The sequence below is a fragment of the Polyodon spathula genome, chromosome 16 (assembly GCF_017654505.1).
Source record: "Polyodon spathula isolate WHYD16114869_AA chromosome 16, ASM1765450v1, whole genome shotgun sequence".
NCBI lineage: Eukaryota > Metazoa > Chordata > Actinopteri > Acipenseriformes > Polyodontidae > Polyodon > Polyodon spathula.
The window spans coordinates 9,625,419-9,645,418 of record NC_054549.1 but is presented as its reverse complement, the minus strand read 5'-3'; the positions used below and the strand labels follow the sequence as shown (position 1 = coordinate 9,645,418).

The 20,000-nt window shown below is 56.7% G+C and overlaps 2 protein-coding genes across 2 annotated transcripts in view; both read left to right on the top strand.

The window, feature by feature from the left end:
* The window catches only part of LOC121328934 (cyclin-L2-like), an 8,115-nt gene extending 3,746 nt beyond the window's left edge, over positions 1-4,369 (top strand). Inside the window, exons 4-11 of the mRNA XM_041274080.1 lie at positions 1-107; positions 1,783-1,847; positions 1,926-2,025; positions 2,560-2,667; positions 2,751-2,892; positions 3,660-3,780; positions 3,888-3,959; positions 4,056-4,369. The exon at positions 1-107 is cut by the window's left edge and continues 14 nt beyond it. Of these exons, the coding sequence (XP_041130014.1) occupies positions 1-107; positions 1,783-1,847; positions 1,926-2,025; positions 2,560-2,667; positions 2,751-2,892; positions 3,660-3,780; positions 3,888-3,959; positions 4,056-4,290 (950 nt within the window). The 3' untranslated portion in view covers positions 4,291-4,369. The remainder of the gene's footprint in view (positions 108-1,782; positions 1,848-1,925; positions 2,026-2,559; positions 2,668-2,750; positions 2,893-3,659; positions 3,781-3,887; positions 3,960-4,055) is intronic.
* A 9,238-nt stretch (positions 4,370-13,607) lies between these two features.
* Positions 13,608-20,000, top strand: part of LOC121329153 (matrix remodeling-associated protein 8-like) — an 11,099-nt gene continuing 4,706 nt past the window's right edge. Inside the window, 4 exon segments of the mRNA XM_041274548.1 lie at positions 13,608-13,944; positions 15,575-15,601; positions 16,679-16,987; positions 17,627-17,679. Of these exon segments, the coding sequence (XP_041130482.1) occupies positions 13,893-13,944; positions 15,575-15,601; positions 16,679-16,987; positions 17,627-17,679 (441 nt within the window). The 5' untranslated portion in view covers positions 13,608-13,892.

The window sequence follows — 20,000 nt, the reverse complement described above, 5'->3', positions numbered from 1 at the left end:
TGCCTCTGGATGTGAGTTACATCTGCCTGAAGAATCAGGTGATCAAAGCAGAGCGGCGTGTCCTCAAGGAGCTTGGCTTCTGTGTGCACGTCAAGCACCCGCACAAGGTAACCTGAACACGCACGTCCCCTCCCCTCGCCTGCTCCAGTGTGTTTGCTGTGCTGCTCTGCTGTGCTCCAGTGTGTTTGCTGTGCTGTCTGCTGTGCTCCAGTGTTTGCTGTGCTGCTCTGCTGTGCTCCAGTGTGTTTGCTGTGCTGCTCTGCTGTGCTCTAGTGTGTTTGCTGCCTGTCTCTGAGCTGTGCTGCTCTGCTGTGCTCCAATGTGTTTGCTGTCTGTCTCTGAGCTGTGCTGCTCTGCTGTGCTCCAGTGTGTTTGCTGTGCTGCTCTGCTGTGCTCCAGTGTTTGCTGTGCTGCTCTGCTGTGCTCCAGTGTGTTTGCTGTGCTGCTCTGCTGTGCTCCTGTGTGTTTGCTGTGCTGCTCTGCTGTGCTCCTGTGTGTTTGCTGTCTGTCTCTGAGCTGTGCTGCTCTGCTGTGCTCCAGTGTGTTTGCTGTGCTGCTCTGCTGTGCTCCAGTGTGTTTGCTGTCTGTCTCTGAGCTGTGCTGCTCTGCTGTGCTCCAGTGTGTTCACACGGGCACAAAACACGACAGAAGACTCGACCGCGAACAACACGAGGTCCCACAGTTCACATACAGCCAAGCTGTGCTCCAGTGTGTTTGCTGTTGCTGCTGACGACACTCGAGTTCCCGACCCCTCTCCCTCACAAACGATCAGGGCGTAGACCTCACAACGAGCTCACACTTTGTGTGCTGCTCTGCCCCCCCCCCCCTGTGATTCCAGTGTGTTTGCTGTCTGTCTCTGAGCTGTGCTGCTCTGCTGTGCTCCAGTGTGTTTGCTGTCTGTCTCTGAGCTGTGCTGCTCTGCTGTGCTCCAGTGTGTTTGCTGTCTGTCTCTGAGCTGTGCTGCTCTGCTGTGCTCCAGTGTGTTTGCTGTGCTGCTCTGCTGTGCTCCAGTGTGTTTGCTGTCTGTCTCTGAGCTGTGCTGCTCTGCTGTGCTCCAGTGTGTTTGCTGTCTGTCTCTGAGCTGTGCTGCTCTGCTGTGCTCCAGTGTGTTTGCTGTGCTGCTCTGCTGTGCGCCAGTGTGTTTGCTCTCTGTCTCTGAGCTGTGCTGCTCTGCTGTGCTCCAATGTGTTTGCTGTGCTGCTCTGCTGTGCTCCAGTGTGTTTGCTGTGCTGCTCTGCTGTGCTCCAGTGTTTGCTGTGCTTCTGTGCTGTGCTCCAGTGTTTGCTGTGCTGCTCTGCTGTGCTCCAGTGTGTTTGCTGTCTGTCTCTGAGCTGTGCTGCTCTGCTGTGCTCCAGTGTGTTTGCTGTCTGTCTCTGAGCTGTGCTGCTCTGCTGTGCTCCAGTGTGTTTGCTGTCTGTCTCTGAGCTGTGCTGCTCTGCTGTGCTCCAGTGTGTTTGCTGTGCTGCTCTGCTGTGCTCCAGTGTGTTTGCTGTCTGTCTCTGAGCTGTGCTGCTCTGCTGTGCTCCAGTGTGTTTGCTGTCTGTCTCTGAGCTGTGCTGCTCTGCTGTGCTCCAGTGTGTTTGCTGTCTGTCTCTGAGCTGTGCTGCTCTGCTGTGCTCCAGTGTGTTTGCTGTCTGTCTCTGAGCTGTGCTGCTCTGCTGTGCTCCAGTGTGTTTGCTGTGCTGCTCTGCTGTGCTCCAGTGTGTTTGCTGTGCTGCTCTGCTGTGCTCCAGTGTGTTTGCTGTCTGTCTCTGAGCTGTGCTGCTCCTCTCTGTATTTCAGATCATTGTGATGTACATTCAGGTGCTGGAGCTCGAAAAGAACAAGAGCCTGGTGCAGACAGCCTGGTGAGTCCCAGTGAGTCCCAGTCCCTTGTAATTGTATAAGTGTAGAGCATCATTAGTTTGGTTTCTCTTCTCTCTCAGGAACTATATGAATGACAGCCTGCGTACCGACGTGTTTCTGCGCTTCTCCCCCGAGAGCATCGCCTGCGCGTGTGTGTACCTGGCAGCGCGGGCCCTGCAGGTGAGACACCCCTACCTACCGTACCCCTACCCCTACACTATCCCTCCCATCCCCCTGAGAGCATCGCCTGCGCGTGTGTGTACCTGGCAGCGCGGGCCCTGCAGGTGAGACACCCCTACCTACTGTACCCCTACCCCTACACTACCCCTCCCCTCCCCCCGAGAGCATCGCCTGCGCGTGTGTGTACCTGGCAGCGCGGGCCCTGCAGGTGAGACACCCCTACCTACCGTACCCCTACCCCTACACTATCCCTCCCATCCCCCTGAGAGCATCGTCTGCGCGTGTGTGTACCTGGCAGCGCTGGGCCCTGCCTGTGAGACACCCCTACCTACCGTACCCCTACCCCTACACTACCCCTCCCCTCCCCCCGAGAGCATCGCCTGCGCGTGTGTGTACCTGGCAGCGCGGGCCCTGCAGGTGAAACACGAGCAGCACTGACACGCACACACCCCCTGCAGGCGAAAGACTGCAGCACGACCAGCCCGCCTCTCCCTGTCAGTGATGTCATCTTTACTGTGGTTTGTAACCCTGCAGATCCCACTGCCCAACCGACCGCACTGGTTCCTGCTGTTCGGAGTGGAAGAGGCGGGGATCCGGGAGGTCTGCCAGAGGATACTGCAAGCTATGGATGGGGCTTCCAAGGTGAGGAGAGAGAGAGGGGAGAGGGGAGAGGGGAGAGTGAAGCTGGTGTCAGTGTTGGGTTGACTCTGCCTCTGCTCCCCCAGACTCCTCTCTCCTCTCTGGAGCTGCTGGTGCAGCAGTGCAGGCTGGCCCTGGACGAGGCACGGACGCAGACCAAGAGGCTGCTGCCCAACGGGACCCCCAAACTGGAGACCCCCGCGGGCTTCTCCCCCGCATCCAAGACCGGTGAGCCAGCCAGCACTTCCACTGCAACCAGTACAACCAGTACAGCCAGCTCCTCCACTACAACCAGTACAACCAGCACCTCCACTACAACCAGTACAGCCAGCATTTCCACTACAACCAGTACAACCAGCACCTCCACTACAACCAGTACAACCAGCACCATCACTACAACCAGTACAGCCAGCACCTCCACTACAACCAGTACACCCACACTGCTATACACTGTCCATCCCTGTCCACAGTGTCACTGATAAGAGATTCAGCATTGAGAATCGATGCAGCATCCTCAAACTGTGTGTGTGTGTGTGTGTGTGTGCGGGGGTAAGTCCCGACTGTGTGTGTGATGCCACACGTGTGTCACGACACGTGTTTGTCCCCAGTGTCCTTTGTGTGTGTGTGTGTGTGAGTGTGTGTGTGTGTGTGTGTGTCGCTGGTCACACCTACACACAAGTCCTCGCTGTGTGTGTGTTCGCTGGGTGTGGTGTGTTGTGTGTGTGTGGTGTGTGTGTGTGTGTGTCTCGGTGTGTGTGTGTGTGTGTGTGTGTGTGTGTGTGCGTGTGTGTGTCGGTGTGTGTGTGTGTGTGTGTGTGTGTGTGTGTTGTCGTGTGTGTGTGTGTGTGTGTGTTGTGTGTGTTGTTGTGTCACCATTGTGTGTGTGTGTTGTGTGTGTGTGTTGTGCGTGTGTGTGTGTGTGTGTGTGTGTGCGTGTGTCTCGCTGTGTGTGTGTGTGTGTGTGTGTGTGTGTGTGTGTGTTCCTCTCTCCTCAGGCTCCCCGGTGGATGGGAAGGGTCAGCGCCGGTCTCCTCTCTCTCTCCACGCTGTGAAGAATCTCCGTCGCCGGCTGGACGCGGAGGAGAGGCGAGCGAGATCACGCAGCCCCGTCGTCAGGTAATGATACCCACGCACACACACGCTGGCTCCAGCGTTGAGAAACGCTGCTAGGGCAGACGTGTTTCTCTGCTGCATCGCTAATCCCGTCTCTGTGTGTCTGGCAGGAAGGGCCGAGGTCACAGTGCTCAGCGCAGCTACACTCGCCCCAGCTCTCCTGCACTGAGCCCGAAGCGCAGGTACGTACCCCACCCTGCTGCACAGCGAACCTTTAACTCAGCCTGGACTGCCCACACCCTCAATTCACAGCCTTCTCTGCATCTCTCCTCTCCCAGGAGAAGCCGCAGCGTGTGCTCCTCCGCCCCGCCTCGCTCCCGCAGCGCCTCCTCTTCCAGACGCAGGGGGCGCGGCAGGGCGGGGGGCTCCCGCAGCTCCTCCCCCTCCCGCAGCGACTCCCCCCCGCCCCCGAGACCCCCCCGGAGAGAGCGGCGGTGCGGCCGCTCCCCGTGCACAGAGGGGCCCCCGCGGTCCCGGGCTCACAGGGAGAGGGCCACAGCGCGGAGACGGTAGTGCGGGAGAGAGCCCTTGAACCATTCCTCAACAGACTGGACCCCGGATCACTGCAGCGCTGCACAGGGGACCCGGGGCCACAGTGATCGAGGGGGGGTGCAGGGTTACGGGGGGTGGGGGCATCATGCTCGCTTCAGAGCACATGGTTCTTTACTCTGAGCCACAGCGAGCTGTTCTGTTGTGTTCAGGTCTTGAGTCACAGTGCAGACAGTCCAGACCTCTATTACAATACATGGTGTGAGGAGAGCCTGGCCGCTCCTCTACACAGTGAAGCGCAGCTGGAGAGCCTGGCCACTCCTCTCTACACAGTGACGCTCAGCTGGAGAGCCTGGCCGCTTCTCTCTACACAGTGACGCTCTCCTGCCCCGGGGCTCAGCTGGCAGGCCTGCAGGGAGCTGTGGGGTGGGGGGTGGGGGTGGGGCGCACAGTGGAGGGGTTCAGACGGGACGGGGCGCCTTTCTCTTGCTCGGCGGCACTGCCACGCTGCTTCTCTGTGTGTGTTAGTTTTTCTGAAATGCTTTTTTTTTTTCGGGGGGGGGGGGGGGGGGGGGGGGGGGATGGGGGTGGAGATGATGTCATACGCTGGTTTGAAACAGTGTCCGCGTGGTTTGAATTGGATTTTGATATATTTTAATAATGCAGCCTGCTGGGTATCAGCTCCAGATAAGAAACTGTTTCTATTGAACTGAGATGCCTTGTCAAGGAGCCTGTTCTTTTTGTTATAATAAAGATCATTTGTTTTTCAAACTTTGTTCTGATATCAGTTATATTACACCCTGCAGCCCAGCGCGTTCTGTAACCACTGAGCTCCTCAAACCCACTGCCTTCCACACTACAGCCCAGCGCTTTCTCTAACCACTGAGCTACTCAAACCCACTGCCTTCCACACTGCAGCCCAGCGCTTTCTCTAACCACTGAGCTCCTCAAACCCACTGCCTTCCACACTGCAGCCCAGCGCGTTCTGTAACCACTGAGCTCCTCAAACCCACTGCCTTCCACACTGCAGCCCAGCGCTTTCTCTAACCACTGAGCTACTCAAACCCACTGCCTTCCACACTGCAGCCCAGCGCTTTCTTTATCTAACCACTGAGCTCCTCAAACCCACTGCCTTCCACACTGCAGCCCAGCGCTTTCTCTAACCACTGAGCCACTCAAACCCACTGCCTTCCACACTGCAGCCCAGCGCTTTCTCTAACCACTGAGCTCCTCAAACCCACTGCCTTCCACACTGCAGCCCAGCGCTTTCTCTAACCACTGAGCTCCTCAAACCCACTGCCTTCCACACTGCAGCCCAGCGCTTTCTAACCACTGAACCAAACCCACTGCCTTCCACACTCAGCACTTTCTTTATCTAACCCACTGCCTTCCACACTGCAGCCCAGCGCTTTCTCTAACCACTGAGCTACTCAAACCCACTGCCTTCCACACTGCAGCCCAGCGCTTTCTCTAACCACTGAGCTACTCAAACCCACTGCCTTCCACACTGCAGCCCAGCGCTTTCTCTAACCACTGAGCTACTCAAACCCACTGCCTTCCACACTGCAGCCCAGCGCTTTCTCTAACCACTGAGCTACTCAAACCCACTGCCTTCCACACTGCAGCCCAGCGCTTTCTCTAACCACTGAGCTACTCAAACCCACTGCCTTCCACACTGCAGCCCAGCGCTTTCTCTAACCACTGAGCTACTCAAACCCACTGCCTTCCACACTGCAGCCCAGCGCTTTCTCTAACCACTGAGCTACTCAAACCCACTGCCTTCCACACTGCAGCCCAGCGCTTTCTCTAACCACTGAGCTACTCAAACCCACTGCCTTCCACACTGCAGCCCAGCGCTTTCTCTAACCACTGAGCTACTCAAACCCACTGCCTTCCACACTGCAGCCCAGCGCTTTCTCTAACCACTGAGCTACTCAAACCCACTGCCTTCCACACTGCAGCCCAGCGCTTTCTCTAACCACTGAGCTACTCAAACCCACTGCCTTCCACACTGCAGCCCAGCGCTTTCTCTAACCACTGAGCTACTCAAACCCACTGCCTTCCACACTGCAGCCCAGCGCTTTCTCTAACCACTGAGCTACTCAAACCCACTGCCTTCCACACTGCAGCCCAGCGCTTTCTCTAACCACTGAGCTACTCAAACCCACTGCCTTCCACACTGCAGCCCAGCGCTTTCTCTAACCACTGAGCTACTCAAACCCACTGCCTTCCACACTGCAGCCCAGCGCTTTCTCTAACCACTGAGCTACTCAAACCCACTGCCTTCCACACTGCAGCCCAGCGCTTTCTCTAACCACTGAGCTACTCAAACCCACTGCCTTCCACACTGCAGCCCAGCGCTTTCTCTAACCACTGAGCTACTCAAACCCACTGCCTTCCACACTGCAGCCCAGCGCTTTCTCTAACCACTGAGCTACTCAAACCCACTGCCTTCCACACTGCAGCCCAGCGCTTTCTCTAACCACTGAGCTACTCAAACCCACTGCCTTCCACACTGCAGCCCAGCGCTTTCTCTAACCACTGAGCTACTCAAACCCACTGCCTTCCACACTGCAGCCCAGCGCTTTCTTTATCTAACCACTGAGCTCCTCAAACCCACTGCCTTCCACACTGCAGCCCAGCGCTTTCTCTAACCACTGAGCTCCTCAAACCCACTGCCTTCCACACTGCAGCCCAGCGCTTTCTCTAACCACTGAGCTCCTCAAACCCACTGCCTTCCACACTGCAGCCCAGCGCTTTCTCTAACCACTGAGCCACTCAAACCCACTGCCTTCCACACTGCAGCCCCGCTTTCTCTAACCACTGAGCTCCTCAAACCCACTGCCTTCCACACTGCAGCCCAGCGCTTTTCTCTAACCACTGAGCTACTCAAACCCACTGCCTTCCACACTGCAGCCCAGCGCTTTCTCTAACCACTGAGCTCCTCAAACCCACTGCCTTCCACACTGCAGCCCAGCGCTTTCTCTAACCACTGAGCTCCTCAAACCCACTGCCTTCCACACTGCAGCCCAGCGCTTTCTCTAACCACTGAGCTACTCAAACCCACTGCCTTCCACACTGCAGCCCAGCGCCTTCTCTAACCACTGAGCTACTCAAACCCACTGCCTTCCACACTGCAGCCCAGCCCCCTCTAGTGGCGGACCACTGAGCTTCACTCAAACCCACTGCCCCCCACCCTGCACAAATAGCGCTTTCTGAAATAAATACAGGGCTGGGGGAAGCATTTATTCCTGAATGAGAAATGAAATGCTTTGCTTTCAATAAGATTTGGTGCGGAGTCGGTTCACTGTGTGTGCGCTCCTGCTGTTTGTGTGAGTCTCCGTGTTCATGGTTAGATCGTGCATGGTGTATAATGCAGGATATACGATTCTGTCCAGCCGTGTGCTCTCCTGCTGTTTGTGTGAGTCTCTGTGTTCAGGGTTAGATCGTGCATGGTGGATAATGCAGGATACACGATTCTGTCCAGCCGTGTGCTCTTCTGCTGTTTGTGTGAGTCTCTGTGTTCAGGGTTAGATCGTGCATGGTGTATAATGCAGGATATACGATTCTGTCCAGCCGTGTGCTCTCCTGCTGTTTGTGTGAGTCTCTGTGTTCAGGGTTAGATCGTGCATGGTGTATAATGCAGGATACACGATTCTGTCCAGCCGTGTGCTCTTCTGCTGTTTGTGTGAGTCTCTGTGTTCAGGGTTAGATCGTGCATGGTGTATAATGCAGGATACACGATTCTGTCCAGTCGTGTGCTCTCCTGCTGTTTGTGTGAGTCTCTGTGTTCATGGTTAGATCGTGCATGGTGTATAATGCAGGATACACGATTCTGTCCAGTCGTGTGCTCTTCTGCTGTTTGTGTGAGTCTCTGTGTTCATGGTTAGATCGTGCATGGTGTATAATGCAGGATATACGATTCTGTCCAGTCGTGTGCTCTCCTGCTGTTTGTGTGAGTCTCTGTGTTCATGGTTAGATCGTGCATGGTGTATAATGCAGGATACACGATTCTGTCCAGTCGTGTGCTCTTCTGCTGTTTGTGTGAGTCTCTGTGTTCATGGTTAGATCGTGCATGGTGTATAATGCAGGATACACGATTCTGTCCAGTCGTGTGCTCTTCTGCTGTTTGTGTGAGTCTCCGTGTTCAGGGTTAGATCGTGCATGGTGTATAATGCAGGATATACGATTCTGTCCAGTCGTGTGCTCTCCTGCTGTTTGTGTGAGTCTCCGTGTTCAGGGTTAGATCGTGCATGGTGTATAATGCAGGATACACGATTCTGTCCAGTCGTGTGCTCTTCTGCTGTTTGTGTGAGTCTCTGTGTTCAGGGTTAGATCGTGCATGGTGTATAATGCAGGATACACGATTCTGTCCAGTCGTGTGCTCTCCTGCTGTTTGTGTGAGTCTCTGTGTTCAGGGTTAGATCGTGCATGGTGTATAATGCAGGATACACGATTCTGTCCAGTCGTGTGCTCTCCTGCTGTTTGTGTGAGTCTCTGTGTTCATGGTTAGATCGTGCATGGTGTATAATGCAGGATACACGATTCTGTCCAGCCGTGTGCTCTCCTGCTGTTTGTGTGAGTCTCTGTGTTCATGGTTAGATCGTGCATGGTGTATAATGCAGGATATACGATTCTGTCCAGTCGTGTGCTCTCCTGCTGTTTGTGTGAGTCTCCGTGTTCAGGGTTAGATCGTGCATGGTGTATAATGCAGGATACACGATTCTGTCCAGCCGTGTGCTCTTCTGCTGTTTGTGTGAGTCTCTGTGTTCATGGTTAGATCGTGCATGGTGTATAATGCAGGATACACGATTCTGTCCAGTCGTGTGCTCTCCTGCTGTTTGTGTGAGTCTCTGTGTTCATGGTTAGATCGTGCATGGTGTATAATGCAGGATACACGATTCTGTCCAGCCGTGTGCTCTCCTGCTGTTTGTGTGAGTCTCCGTGTTCAGGGTTAGATCGTGCATGGTGTATAATGCAGGATATACGATTCTGTCCAGCCGTGTGCTCTCCTGCTGTTTGTGTGAGTCTCCGTGTTCAGGGTTAGATCGTGCATGGTGTATAATGCAGGATATACGATTCTGTCCAGCCGTGTGCTCTTCTGCTGTTTGTGTGAGTCTCCGTGTTCATGGTTAGATCGTGCATGGTGTATAATGCAGGATATACGATTCTGTCCAGTCGTGTGCTCTCCTGCTGTTTGTGTGAGTCTCTGTGTTCAGGGTTAGATCGTGCATGGTGAGGAGAGCGAGGGCAGGAGGAAGAGAAAACAGGTGAGAGAGAGGAGAGCGAGGGCAGGAGGAAGAGAAAACAGGTGAGAGAGAGGAGAGCGAGGGCAGGAGGAAGAGAAAACAGGTGAGAGAGAGAGAGGAGAGCGAGGGCAGGAGGAAGAGAAAACAGGTGAGAGAGAGAGGAGAGCGAGGGCAGGAGGAAGAGAAAACAGGTGAGAGAGAGAGGAGAGCGAGGGCAGGAGGAAGAGAAAACAGGTGAGAGAGGAGAGCGAGGGCAGGAGGAAGAGAAAACAGGTGAGAGAGAGAGGAGAGCGAGGGGAGGAGGAAGAGAAAACAGGTGAGAGAGAGAGGAGAGCGAGGGCAGGAGGAAGAGAAAACAGGTGAGAGAGAGAGGAGAGCGAGGGCAGGAGGAAGAGAAAACAGGTGAGAGAGAGAGGAGAGCGAGGGCAGGAGGAAGAGAAAACAGGTGAGAGAGAGGAGAGGAGAGCGAGGGCAGGAGGAAGAGAAAACAGGTGAGAGAGAGAGGAGAGCGAGGGCAGGAGGAAGAGAAAACAGGTGAGAGCGAGGGGAGGAGGAAGAGAAAACAGGTGAGAGAGAGGAGAGAGGGGAGGAGATTAGAGGAGAGGAGAGTGGGGAGGAGTGAGAGAGGGGAGGAGAAAGAGGAAAGAGGCAACAGTGACAGAGGGGAGATGAAGGAAGAAAACAGGTGTGTCTCCAAACTGTGTCTGTGTGTATCAGTATGTGTGTAACTCTGTCTCTCTCCTCTCTCTCTCTCTCTCAGGGCTGGTTCGAGAAGGATCTCAAGCAGATCTGGATCAGGGCGGGGCTCAGGCAAGCTCCGGAAGGCTGGCAGGCACCCAAAATCTACGTGAAGCAGTACCAGGGCAAATCAGACTGAGGGGCGGGGCCGAGGCGGAGGGGCGGGGCAGTGAGACAGACTCCGCACAGCTGTAGACTCCCTGATGGACTGACTGTAAATGTGGATCCCATGAAATAAACAGCTGTGTGCTCGTCAGTTCTGCAGTGCTCCCCAGCAGCCACTAGGTGGCAGCAATGCCCCTGTTCAGTGTTAAGGTTTAACTTTGAGTTCTGTAGAACTGAGAGGCAAGGAGCCTCGCTTTGGCTTGGGCGCTGACCGCCTCTGAGATTCTGCCCAGATCACGTGTCCAGTCCGGCCACGTCAGAGCTCACTGTGTTATGACAGCTGGAGAAATAAAGAAATAAAGAATTGAAGAAATGCTGTGGGTTTTTTGGGGTTTTTATTCTATTTGAAGTCAGTTTGGTTTTGAAGCCGTGCGCTTCAGGTCAGCACAGTGACCCAGAGCCCTCGCTGCAATCCGAGTGCAGAGACAGCCCGCTCCCTCGGCCCTCGCTGCAATCCGAGTGCAGAGACAGCCCGCTCCCTCGGCCCTCGCTGCAATCCGAGTGCAGAGACAGCCCGCTCCCCCGGCCCTCGCTGCAATCCGAGTGCAGAGACAGCCCGCTCCCTCGGCCCTCGCTGCAATCCGAGTGCAGAGACAGCCCGCTCCCTCGGCCCTCGCTGCAATCCGAGTGCAGAGACAGCCCGCTCCCTCGGCCCTCGCTGCAATCCGAGTGCAGAGACAGCCCGCTCCCTCGGCCCTCGCTGCAATCCGAGTGCAGAGACAGCCCGCTCCCTCGGCCTGCAATCCGAGTGCAGAGACAGCCCGCTCCCCCGGCCCTCGCTGCAATCCGAGTGCAGAGACAGCCCGCTCCCTCGGCCCTCGCTGCAATCCGAGTGCAGAGACAGCCCGCTCCCTCGGCCCTCGCTGCAATCCGAGTGCAGAGACAGCCCGCTCCCCCGGCCCTCGCTGCAATCCGAGTGCAGAGACAGCCCGCTCCCTCGGCCCTCGCTGCAATCCGAGTGCAGAGACAGCCCGCTCCCTCGGCCCTCGCTGCAATCCGAGTGCAGAGACAGCCCGCTCCCCCGGCCCTCGCTGCAATCCGAGTGCAGAGACAGCCCGCTCCCTCGGCCCTCGCTGCAATCCGAGTGCAGAGACAGCCCGCTCCCCCGGCCCTCGCTGCAATCCGAGTGCAGAGACAGCCCGCTCCCCCGGCCCTCGCTGCAATCCGAGTGCAGAGACAGCCCGCTCCCCCGGCCCTCGCTGCAATCCGAGTGCAGAGACAGCCCGCTCCCCCGGCCCTCGCTGCAATCCGAGTGCAGAGACAGCCCGCTCCCTCGGCCCTCGCTGCAATCCGAGTGCAGAGACAGCCCGCTCCCTCGGCCCTCGCTGCAATCCGAGTGCAGAGACAGCCCGCTCCCTCGGCCCTCCATGCAATCTGAGTGCAGAGACAGCCTGCTCCCTCGGCCCTCGCTGCAATCTGAGTGCAGAGACAGCCCGCTCCCTCGGCCCTCGCTGCAATCCGAGTGCAGAGACAGCCCGCTCCCTCGGCCCTCGCTGCAATCCGAGTGCAGAGACAGCCCGCTCCCTCGGCCCTCGCTGCAATCCGAGTGCAGAGACAGCCCGCTCCCTCGGCCCTCGCTGCAATCCGAGTGCAGAGACAGCCCGCTCCCCCGGCCCTCGCTGCAATCCGAGTGCAGAGACAGCCCGCTCCCCCGGCCCTCGCTGCAATCCGAGTGCAGAGACAGCCCGCTCCCTCGGCCCTCGCTGCAATCCGAGTGCAGAGACAGCCCGCTCCCTCGGCCCTCCCTGCAATCCTAGCTGCAGAGACAGCCCGCTCCCTCGGCCCTCCATGCAATCTGAGTGCAGAAACAGCCTGCTCCCTCAGCCCTCGCTGCAATCTGAGTGCCGAGACAGCCCGCTCCCTCCGCCCTCGCTGCAATCAGAGTGCAGAGACAGCCCGCTCCCCCGGCCCTCGCTGCAATCCGAGTGCAGAGACAGCCTGCTCCCTCAGCCCTCCTTGGACTCGTGGGGACGGCTCGCCAGTCGGGTGTCCTGCGCGCAATATGAAAGCTCAGTGCCCTGCTGTTCACAGCGGAGGGATCGTTCGTGCAAAATCGCGCATACGCGTCGGTCTGTGAGTCCCTTGAAACAAGCCCCGTGCAGCGGGGAGCTCGGCTAATTGCTTCCGCTGCTAGAGCCGCAGACGCGCCTTGAATAAATACTGGGTTTCTCGCCAGCCAGCCCTGCGGGCGCAGCTCGATTCCGCGGCTTCGGGTCTGTTTTTAATCAACAGCTGTCAGATTACACTGACCTACTTACAAAAAAACAAAGAGAACAACAAAGTCAGCAGAACATGCAGCGCGGTGGAGTTTAATAAGAGGACTGGAAAAAATCAAACAAACACAGCGAGAAAACTAAAGAGAAACAGCCGAGAGGAGAGGGAGGGGAGAGGGAGAGAATCCGAGAGAGAGGGGAGGAGAGGAGAGGAGAGAGGGGAGGAGAGGAGAATCCGAGAGGAGAGAGGAGAGAGGAGAGGGAGAGGAGAGAGGAGAGAGGAGAGAGAGAGGGAGAGAGAGAAGAGAGAGAGAGAGAGGAGAGAGGGAGAGAGAGAGAGAGAGAGAGAGAGAGAGAGGGGGAGGAGAGGAGAGGAGGGGAGAGGGAGAGAATCCGAGAGAGAGGAGGGGAGAGAGGGAGAGGAGAGGAGAGGGAAAAAAACAACAGACCCTGCTCCTGAAAAGGGAGGCTCTACTCTCCTCTCTCCCTGCCAGGCCTCATTTAGGCCCTCGAAAAAAATCTCCCTCCCCTTACCCTCCCTCCCTCCCCTCTCTCTCACGCTCTCTGGAGAGAGATCGAGAGTGATGGAGGGACAAAGGAAGAGAAGAGCGAGAGGAGGGAGAGAGAAGGGGGTACTGAGGAGAAGATGGGGAATAAGTTCCACATCCGAGAGGAGAGGAAGAGAGGGAAGAGAAGAGCGAGAGGAGGGAGAGAGAAGGGGGGTACTGTTTCATACAGAGGGATATTAAGGTGTTTTATCTGTTTTAATTTATTTTAGTTGTTTATGTCATGCATGTGCTTTGGCAACACATCGCGGGATACTGCGCGTCCGTGAGAGACTCAGAAAGTTACAGAAACACACCTGAGTACCTACTGAGAGAGGGAGAGGAGAGAAGGAGGGGCTTAGAGAGGGAGAGAGAGAGGAGAGAGGGGGAGAGGGAGGGAGAAGGAGGGGAAGGAGGAGAGAGGAGAGGGGGAGAGGGAGGAGACAGGGAGAGGGACACAGTCGAGCTGAACAGACAGCCAGACTTCAATCTCGCTTTGTTGTTTATCGCTGGTCGAAACACGCAGCGAGTCCGAACTTTCAAATCCCCGAACCTTCGAATCTTGGAACCAGTCTCCGAACCCGAGGAGAGCGCAGCATTCCGCTCCGTTCCGCCGCGGAGGGGTCGCAGCGCTTCTAAACTTTTGGGTTTGTTTTGCTGTTGTGAAATCTCTGGGTTTCTTTTCAGCGGGTGTTCTTGGTCCAGTCGAAGAGAAGATGCAGTGGGCGAGCAGCGGGCTGCTGGTGCTGTTCATCTCCCTGCTTCAAGGTAATCAGCCGCGCACGCTCGGGGTTCTGTCCGGAGTGGACCGGGTCTGTCTGTTGGCGTGTTTATTTACAGTACGAGAGTGGATTCCTCTGCCTGGCTCACAGCTCCTAGTTCTGTGCGCGGATGCTCCCTTTACATGCATTGGTTTATATAAAAGGACTCTGCTCATGATTGCGTGTCTCTATCGCTCCGATTAAAGGGTGATAGCGCTGGATATCACAGTCACGCATAGATGTTAATGCGAGTGGGAGGAAGCGTGCGGGGAAGCAGCGGCGCTCACCCGGAGCGGAGAGTTCTGCACGACAGACGCGTTTCTAGTTGTTTTGGACTCGCAGTTCAGAGAGCAGCCCAGAGTTTTGTTTTTAAGCTCGGAGACTGTGTGTGTGTGCGGTGCTTCTGTGTGTGTGTCCTGTGCACCTCGACTGTAATACCCATACTCACACTTAAATGTGTTGTTTGGAAAAGCTGCTCCCTCCCCCCTCGACTCAGGGAGATTGAGCTGCTCCCTTCCCCCTCGCCTCAGGGAGACTGAGCTGCTCCCCCCCCCTCGACTCAGGGAGACTGAGCTGCTCCCCCCCCCTCGACTCAGGGAGACTGAGCTGCTCCCCCTCGACTCAGGGAGACTGAGCTGCTCCCCCCCCCTCGACTCAGGGAGACTGAGCTGCTCCCCCCCCCTCGACTCAGGGAGCCCCACCCCCCCCCCCCCCCCCTCGACTCAGGGAGACTGAGCTGCTCCCCCCCCCTCGACTCAGGGAGACTGAGCTGCTCCCCCCCCCTCGACTCAGGGAGACTGAGCTGCTCCCCCCCCCCCTCCCCTCAGGGAGACTGAGCTCCCCCTCCCCCCCCCCTCGACTCAGGGAGACTGAGCTGCTCCCTCCCCCCTCGACTTTCCAGCTGTATCCACAGCAGCCAAGTGTAGTAATCCTGCTAACATGATAACATGAGTAACATGACATGGGGATTAGCTCAGCCTGCCTGGCTGCCTCCAAACACAGGTGATCGCTGTCTGTGTCTCTGTCTCTGTCTCTCTGTCTCTCTGTCTCTGTCTCTGTCTCTGTCTCTCTCGCTCTCTCTCTGGCGCTGTGCTCGGCGCTGTGCTGGGTGAGTCCAGCTCTCAGACAGCCATGTGTTCTTGTTAGCATGATGACTACAATCATAGCCCCCTGGTTGTTGGAGTGGGGGGGTGGGGGGGGGGGGGGGGGGGGGGGGGAGGGGAGAGAGAGAGAGAGAGAGAGAGAGAGAGGGGGGTGGAGGAAGGAGAGAGAGAGAGAGGGGAGGATGGGGGAGAGACAGAGGGGTGGATGGCTGGCAGTGTGGCTCTCGCTGGCTCGATCAGTAAGGAAGCTGATGAGGGTCAGTCCTCACAATCACAGCATGGTAACTGGCTTGGCACAGGGCCTTATAACCAGATGTTATTTATTCTACATCTGGGAAGCATTCTGTACTCGTAAAATATCTGCGTGCTTCAGCAGAGTGACTGTGCAGGGAACACAGGGGAAATGAAACAGCTGTGAGTGGAGAGGATGCAGGGCTGCAGGGAATAATAATAATAATAATAATAATAATAATAATAATAATAATAATAATAATAATAATAATGTAACCTGTGTTGTATGTGTTTGTGTTTCAGTACGCACAGCCCTGCTCTTCACTGCAGGTGAGTTCACATGGAACAGGAACGCACTGCAGTGCACTGCACAACACAGCACTGCACCACACAACACAGCGCAACACAGCTACTGCGGCGCAACACACTTGCTAATTGACACTGCACTGCCCGCGGTGCACTGCACTGACGTGCACTGCCGCACGGAGACACAACACTGCGCGGCACTGCGCAACACAGCTGCGCGCTGCACAACACAGCGCAACACAGCTGCGCGCTGCGCAACACAGCGCTGCACCGCGCTGCACAACACAGCGCTGCATGACACTGCACTGCACTGCGCTGCACGGTACTGCACTGCGCGGCACTGCGCAACACAGCTGCGCACTGCACAACGCAGCTACGCGCTGCACAACACTGCGCTGCACCGCACAACACAGCGCTGCACAGCACAACACAGCACAACACAGCACAACACCGCACAACACAGCACTGCGCCGCACAACACAACACAACACAGCTACGCACTGCGCTGCACAACACAGCACTGCACGACAGTGCGCAACGCAGCACTGCGCCGCACTGCACAACACAGTGCAACACAGCTACGCGCTGCACAACGCAGCGCTGCACCACGCTGCACAACATAGCACTGCATGACACTGCAATGCACCACGCTGCGCTGCGCAACACGGCACTGCGCCGCGCTGCGCAACACAGCGCAACACAGCGCAACACAGCTACGCACTGCACAACACAGCGCTGCACCGCACAACACAGCACAACACAGCGCAACACGCACAACACAGCGCAACACAGCACAACACAGCGCTGCACCGCACAACACAGCACAGCACAGCTACGCATTGCACAACACAGCGCTGCACCGCACAACACAGCACAGCACAGCTACGCATTGCACAACACAGCGCTGCACCGCACAACACAGCACTACACAGCACAGCACCGCCCGCCTGCTCAACACCTGCACCACAAGAAATAATAATGTTGAGTGATTACTATAAGAATCAGGAAAAGTTAAATAACCTTCCCTCTCCCCTCTCTCCCTCTCTCCTCCCCCCTATCTCTCCTCTCTCCTCCTCTCTCCCCCCTCTCTCCTCCCTGCAGCCCAGGCGAATGGGGAGAGTGTGGTGGTGGCAGTGTATAATATGAGCGCCCCCGCTGGCTCGAAGGCGGTACTGCAGTGTCAGAGCCAGCGCATGGTGTGGACTCAGGACGGGCTGTCGGACCGGCAGCGTGTGGTGCACTGGGACCTGTACCCCCCGGGCCGGGACTACAAGGTGGAGCGGGTGTGTGACATGTTCTCTGCGGGGGACCAGCGGCTGTACAACTCCCACAACCAGGGCAGAGTCAGCATGCTGCCCAGCGCCTTCACTGAGGGGAACTTCTCTCTCATCATCAGAGGTGAGGCTGAGACACTGAGACACTGAGACTGAGACACACTGAGACACCTGAGAATACTCGCTGAGACGACACTGAGACCTGAGACTGAGACACTGAGCCTGAAACACTGAGGACCTGAGACACTGAGACCATAGAGACTGAAACAACTTACTGAGCGCTGAGCACAGACACTGAGACACTGAACACTGAGACCACGTGAGATGAAACTTCACTGAGACTGAGAGCGAAGACACTGAGGACTGAGACACTGACACACTGAGACACTGAGCCTGAGACTGAGACTGAGACACTGAGCCTGAGACACTGAGAGACTGAGACTGAGCCTGAGACACTGAGAGACTGAGACACTGAGCCTGAGACACTGAGAGACTGAGACATTGAGACTGAGACACTGAGCCTGAGACACTGAAACTGAGACACTGAGCCTGAGACACTGAGAGACTGAGACTGAGACTGAGACACTGAGCCTGAGACACTGAGACACTGAGCCTGAGACACTGAGAGACTGAGACACTGAGCCTGAGACACTGTGGTCCTGAGTAAGCTCTGAAACTGAGAGACACTGAGACTACTCCTGACTGAGATCCCGGGTGGACAGGCTCAGTGAGCATGTGTAAGATCTCAGCTGAACCTCCAGACAGTGTGGTCCGGGTGACAAGGGCATCTACTCCTGCAACCTGCACCAGTGACACTGCCACCTGACTGTGAACTTCACCTGTAGAGACCAACCTGTGACTGCCCCTGACACTCTGACGGTCTGCAATGACCATTGACTTTCGCACCTGTAGACCCTGACCTGATACACTGCACCTGTTGACCGGCACCCTGTGCCACGCACCCTGTGACTGCACCTGTGCACTCTCTCCCCCTATCACTGCACCTGTGACACTGCACCTTTAAACACTGCAACGTGAACATTTGCACCTTTGTCACTGGACACTGCACGTGGTCCCTTACCACTGCGGACCTGTGACACTGGCACAGAGTTACACTGTCTGCACTGTGCGGTCACCCCCTGTGCACTGCACGTGTAGCACGTGCACCTGGCACACTGCAACGGTTTACACACGACCGTGACACTGCACTGTAACACTGCACCTGTAACACTGCGCCTGTGACACTGCACCTGTAACACTGCACCAGTGACACTGCACCTGTGACACTGCACCTGTAACACTGCACCCCCTAGCACTGCACCTGTAACACTGCACCTGTAACACTGCACCCGTGACACTGCACCTGTGACACTGCGCCCCCTAGCACTGCACCTGTAACACTGCACCTGTAACACTGCACCTGTAACACCACCTGTGACACTGCACCTGTAACACTGCACCCCCTAGCACTGCACCTGTGACACTGCACCTGTAACACTGCACCAGTGACACTGCACCTGTAACACCACCTGTAACACTGCACCCCCTAGCACTGCACCTGTAACACTGCACCTGTAACACTGCACCCCCTAGCACTGCACCCCTGCACTGCACCTGCACCTGTAACACTGCACCCCATAGCACTGCACCTGTGACACTGCACCCGTAGCACTGCACCTGTGACACTGCACCCCATAGCACTGCGCCTGTGACACTGCACCCGTAACACTGCACCCCATAGCACTGCACCCTGTGACACTGCACCTGTAACACTGCGCCCCCTAGCACTGCACCTGTGACACTGCACCCTGTAACACTGCGCCTGTAACACTGCACCTGTAACACTGCACCCCCTAGCACTGCACCTGTAGCACTGCACCCCCTAGCACTGCACCTGTAACACTGCACCCATAGCACCACCTGTGACACTGCACCCCATGCACTGCACCTGTGACACTGCACCCGTAACACTGCACCTGTAACACTGCACCTGTAACACTGCACCTGTAACACTGCACCCTGTAGCACTGCACACCTGTAACACTGCACCCACTGCAGTAACACTGCACCTGTAACACTGCGCCCCCTAGCACTGCACCCGTAACACTGCCCCCCTAGCACTGCACCCGTAACACTGCACCCCTAGCACTGCACCTGTAACACTGCACCCCTAGCACTGCACCCGTAACACTGCACCCCTAGCACTGCACATGTTACACTGCACATATAACCCTGCAACCTGTTAACACGTCACACTCCCCCCCTAGGCACTGCGCCTGTCACACTGGCCCCCCTAGCAGCTGCAACCCCGTAACACTGCCCCCCTACCCTGCAACCTGTAACACTGCCCCCCCTAGCACTGCAACCCAACACTGCACCTGTAAACTGCCCCCCCCTAGCCTGCCCCCTAGCACTGCACCTGTAGCAGCGGCACCTATACACTGCACCTGTAAACACTGTAACACTGCACCCTTTAACACTGCCCCCCTAGCACGGCACGCTGTAACACTGGGGGCACCCTAACACTGCACCCCTACACTGCCACCTGTGACACTGCACCCTGTACCTGACTGCACCCAGTGACACTGCAACTGTAACACCACCTGTAACACTGCAACCTGTAACACTGCACTATAACACTGCCTGTACCTGTAAACACTGCAAACCCCCTAGCACTGCGCCTGTAACACTGCCACCCCCCCTAGCACTGGCACCTGTAACAACTGCCCCCCTAGCAGCACTGCACCTGTAACTGCCGCCCCCCTATCAACTGGCACCTGTAACACTGTGCCTGCCCCGTCACACTGCCACTGCACACCACGTGTAACACTGGCACCCCTAGCAACTGCACCTGTAACACTGCCCACCCTATCACTGGCACCCCTAACACACTGCACCTGTAACACTGCCCCCCTAGCACTGCACCTGTAACACTGCACCCATAGCACTGCACCCGTGACACTGCACCCCTAGCACTGCACTGTAACACTGCACCCCTAGCACTGCACCTGTAACACTGCACCCCTAGCACTGCACCCGTAACACTGCACCCCTTAGCACTGCACCTGTAACGCTGCACCTGTACACTGCACCCCCATAGCGCTGCACCCATAGCACTGCATCCCGTAACACTGCACCCGTAACACTGC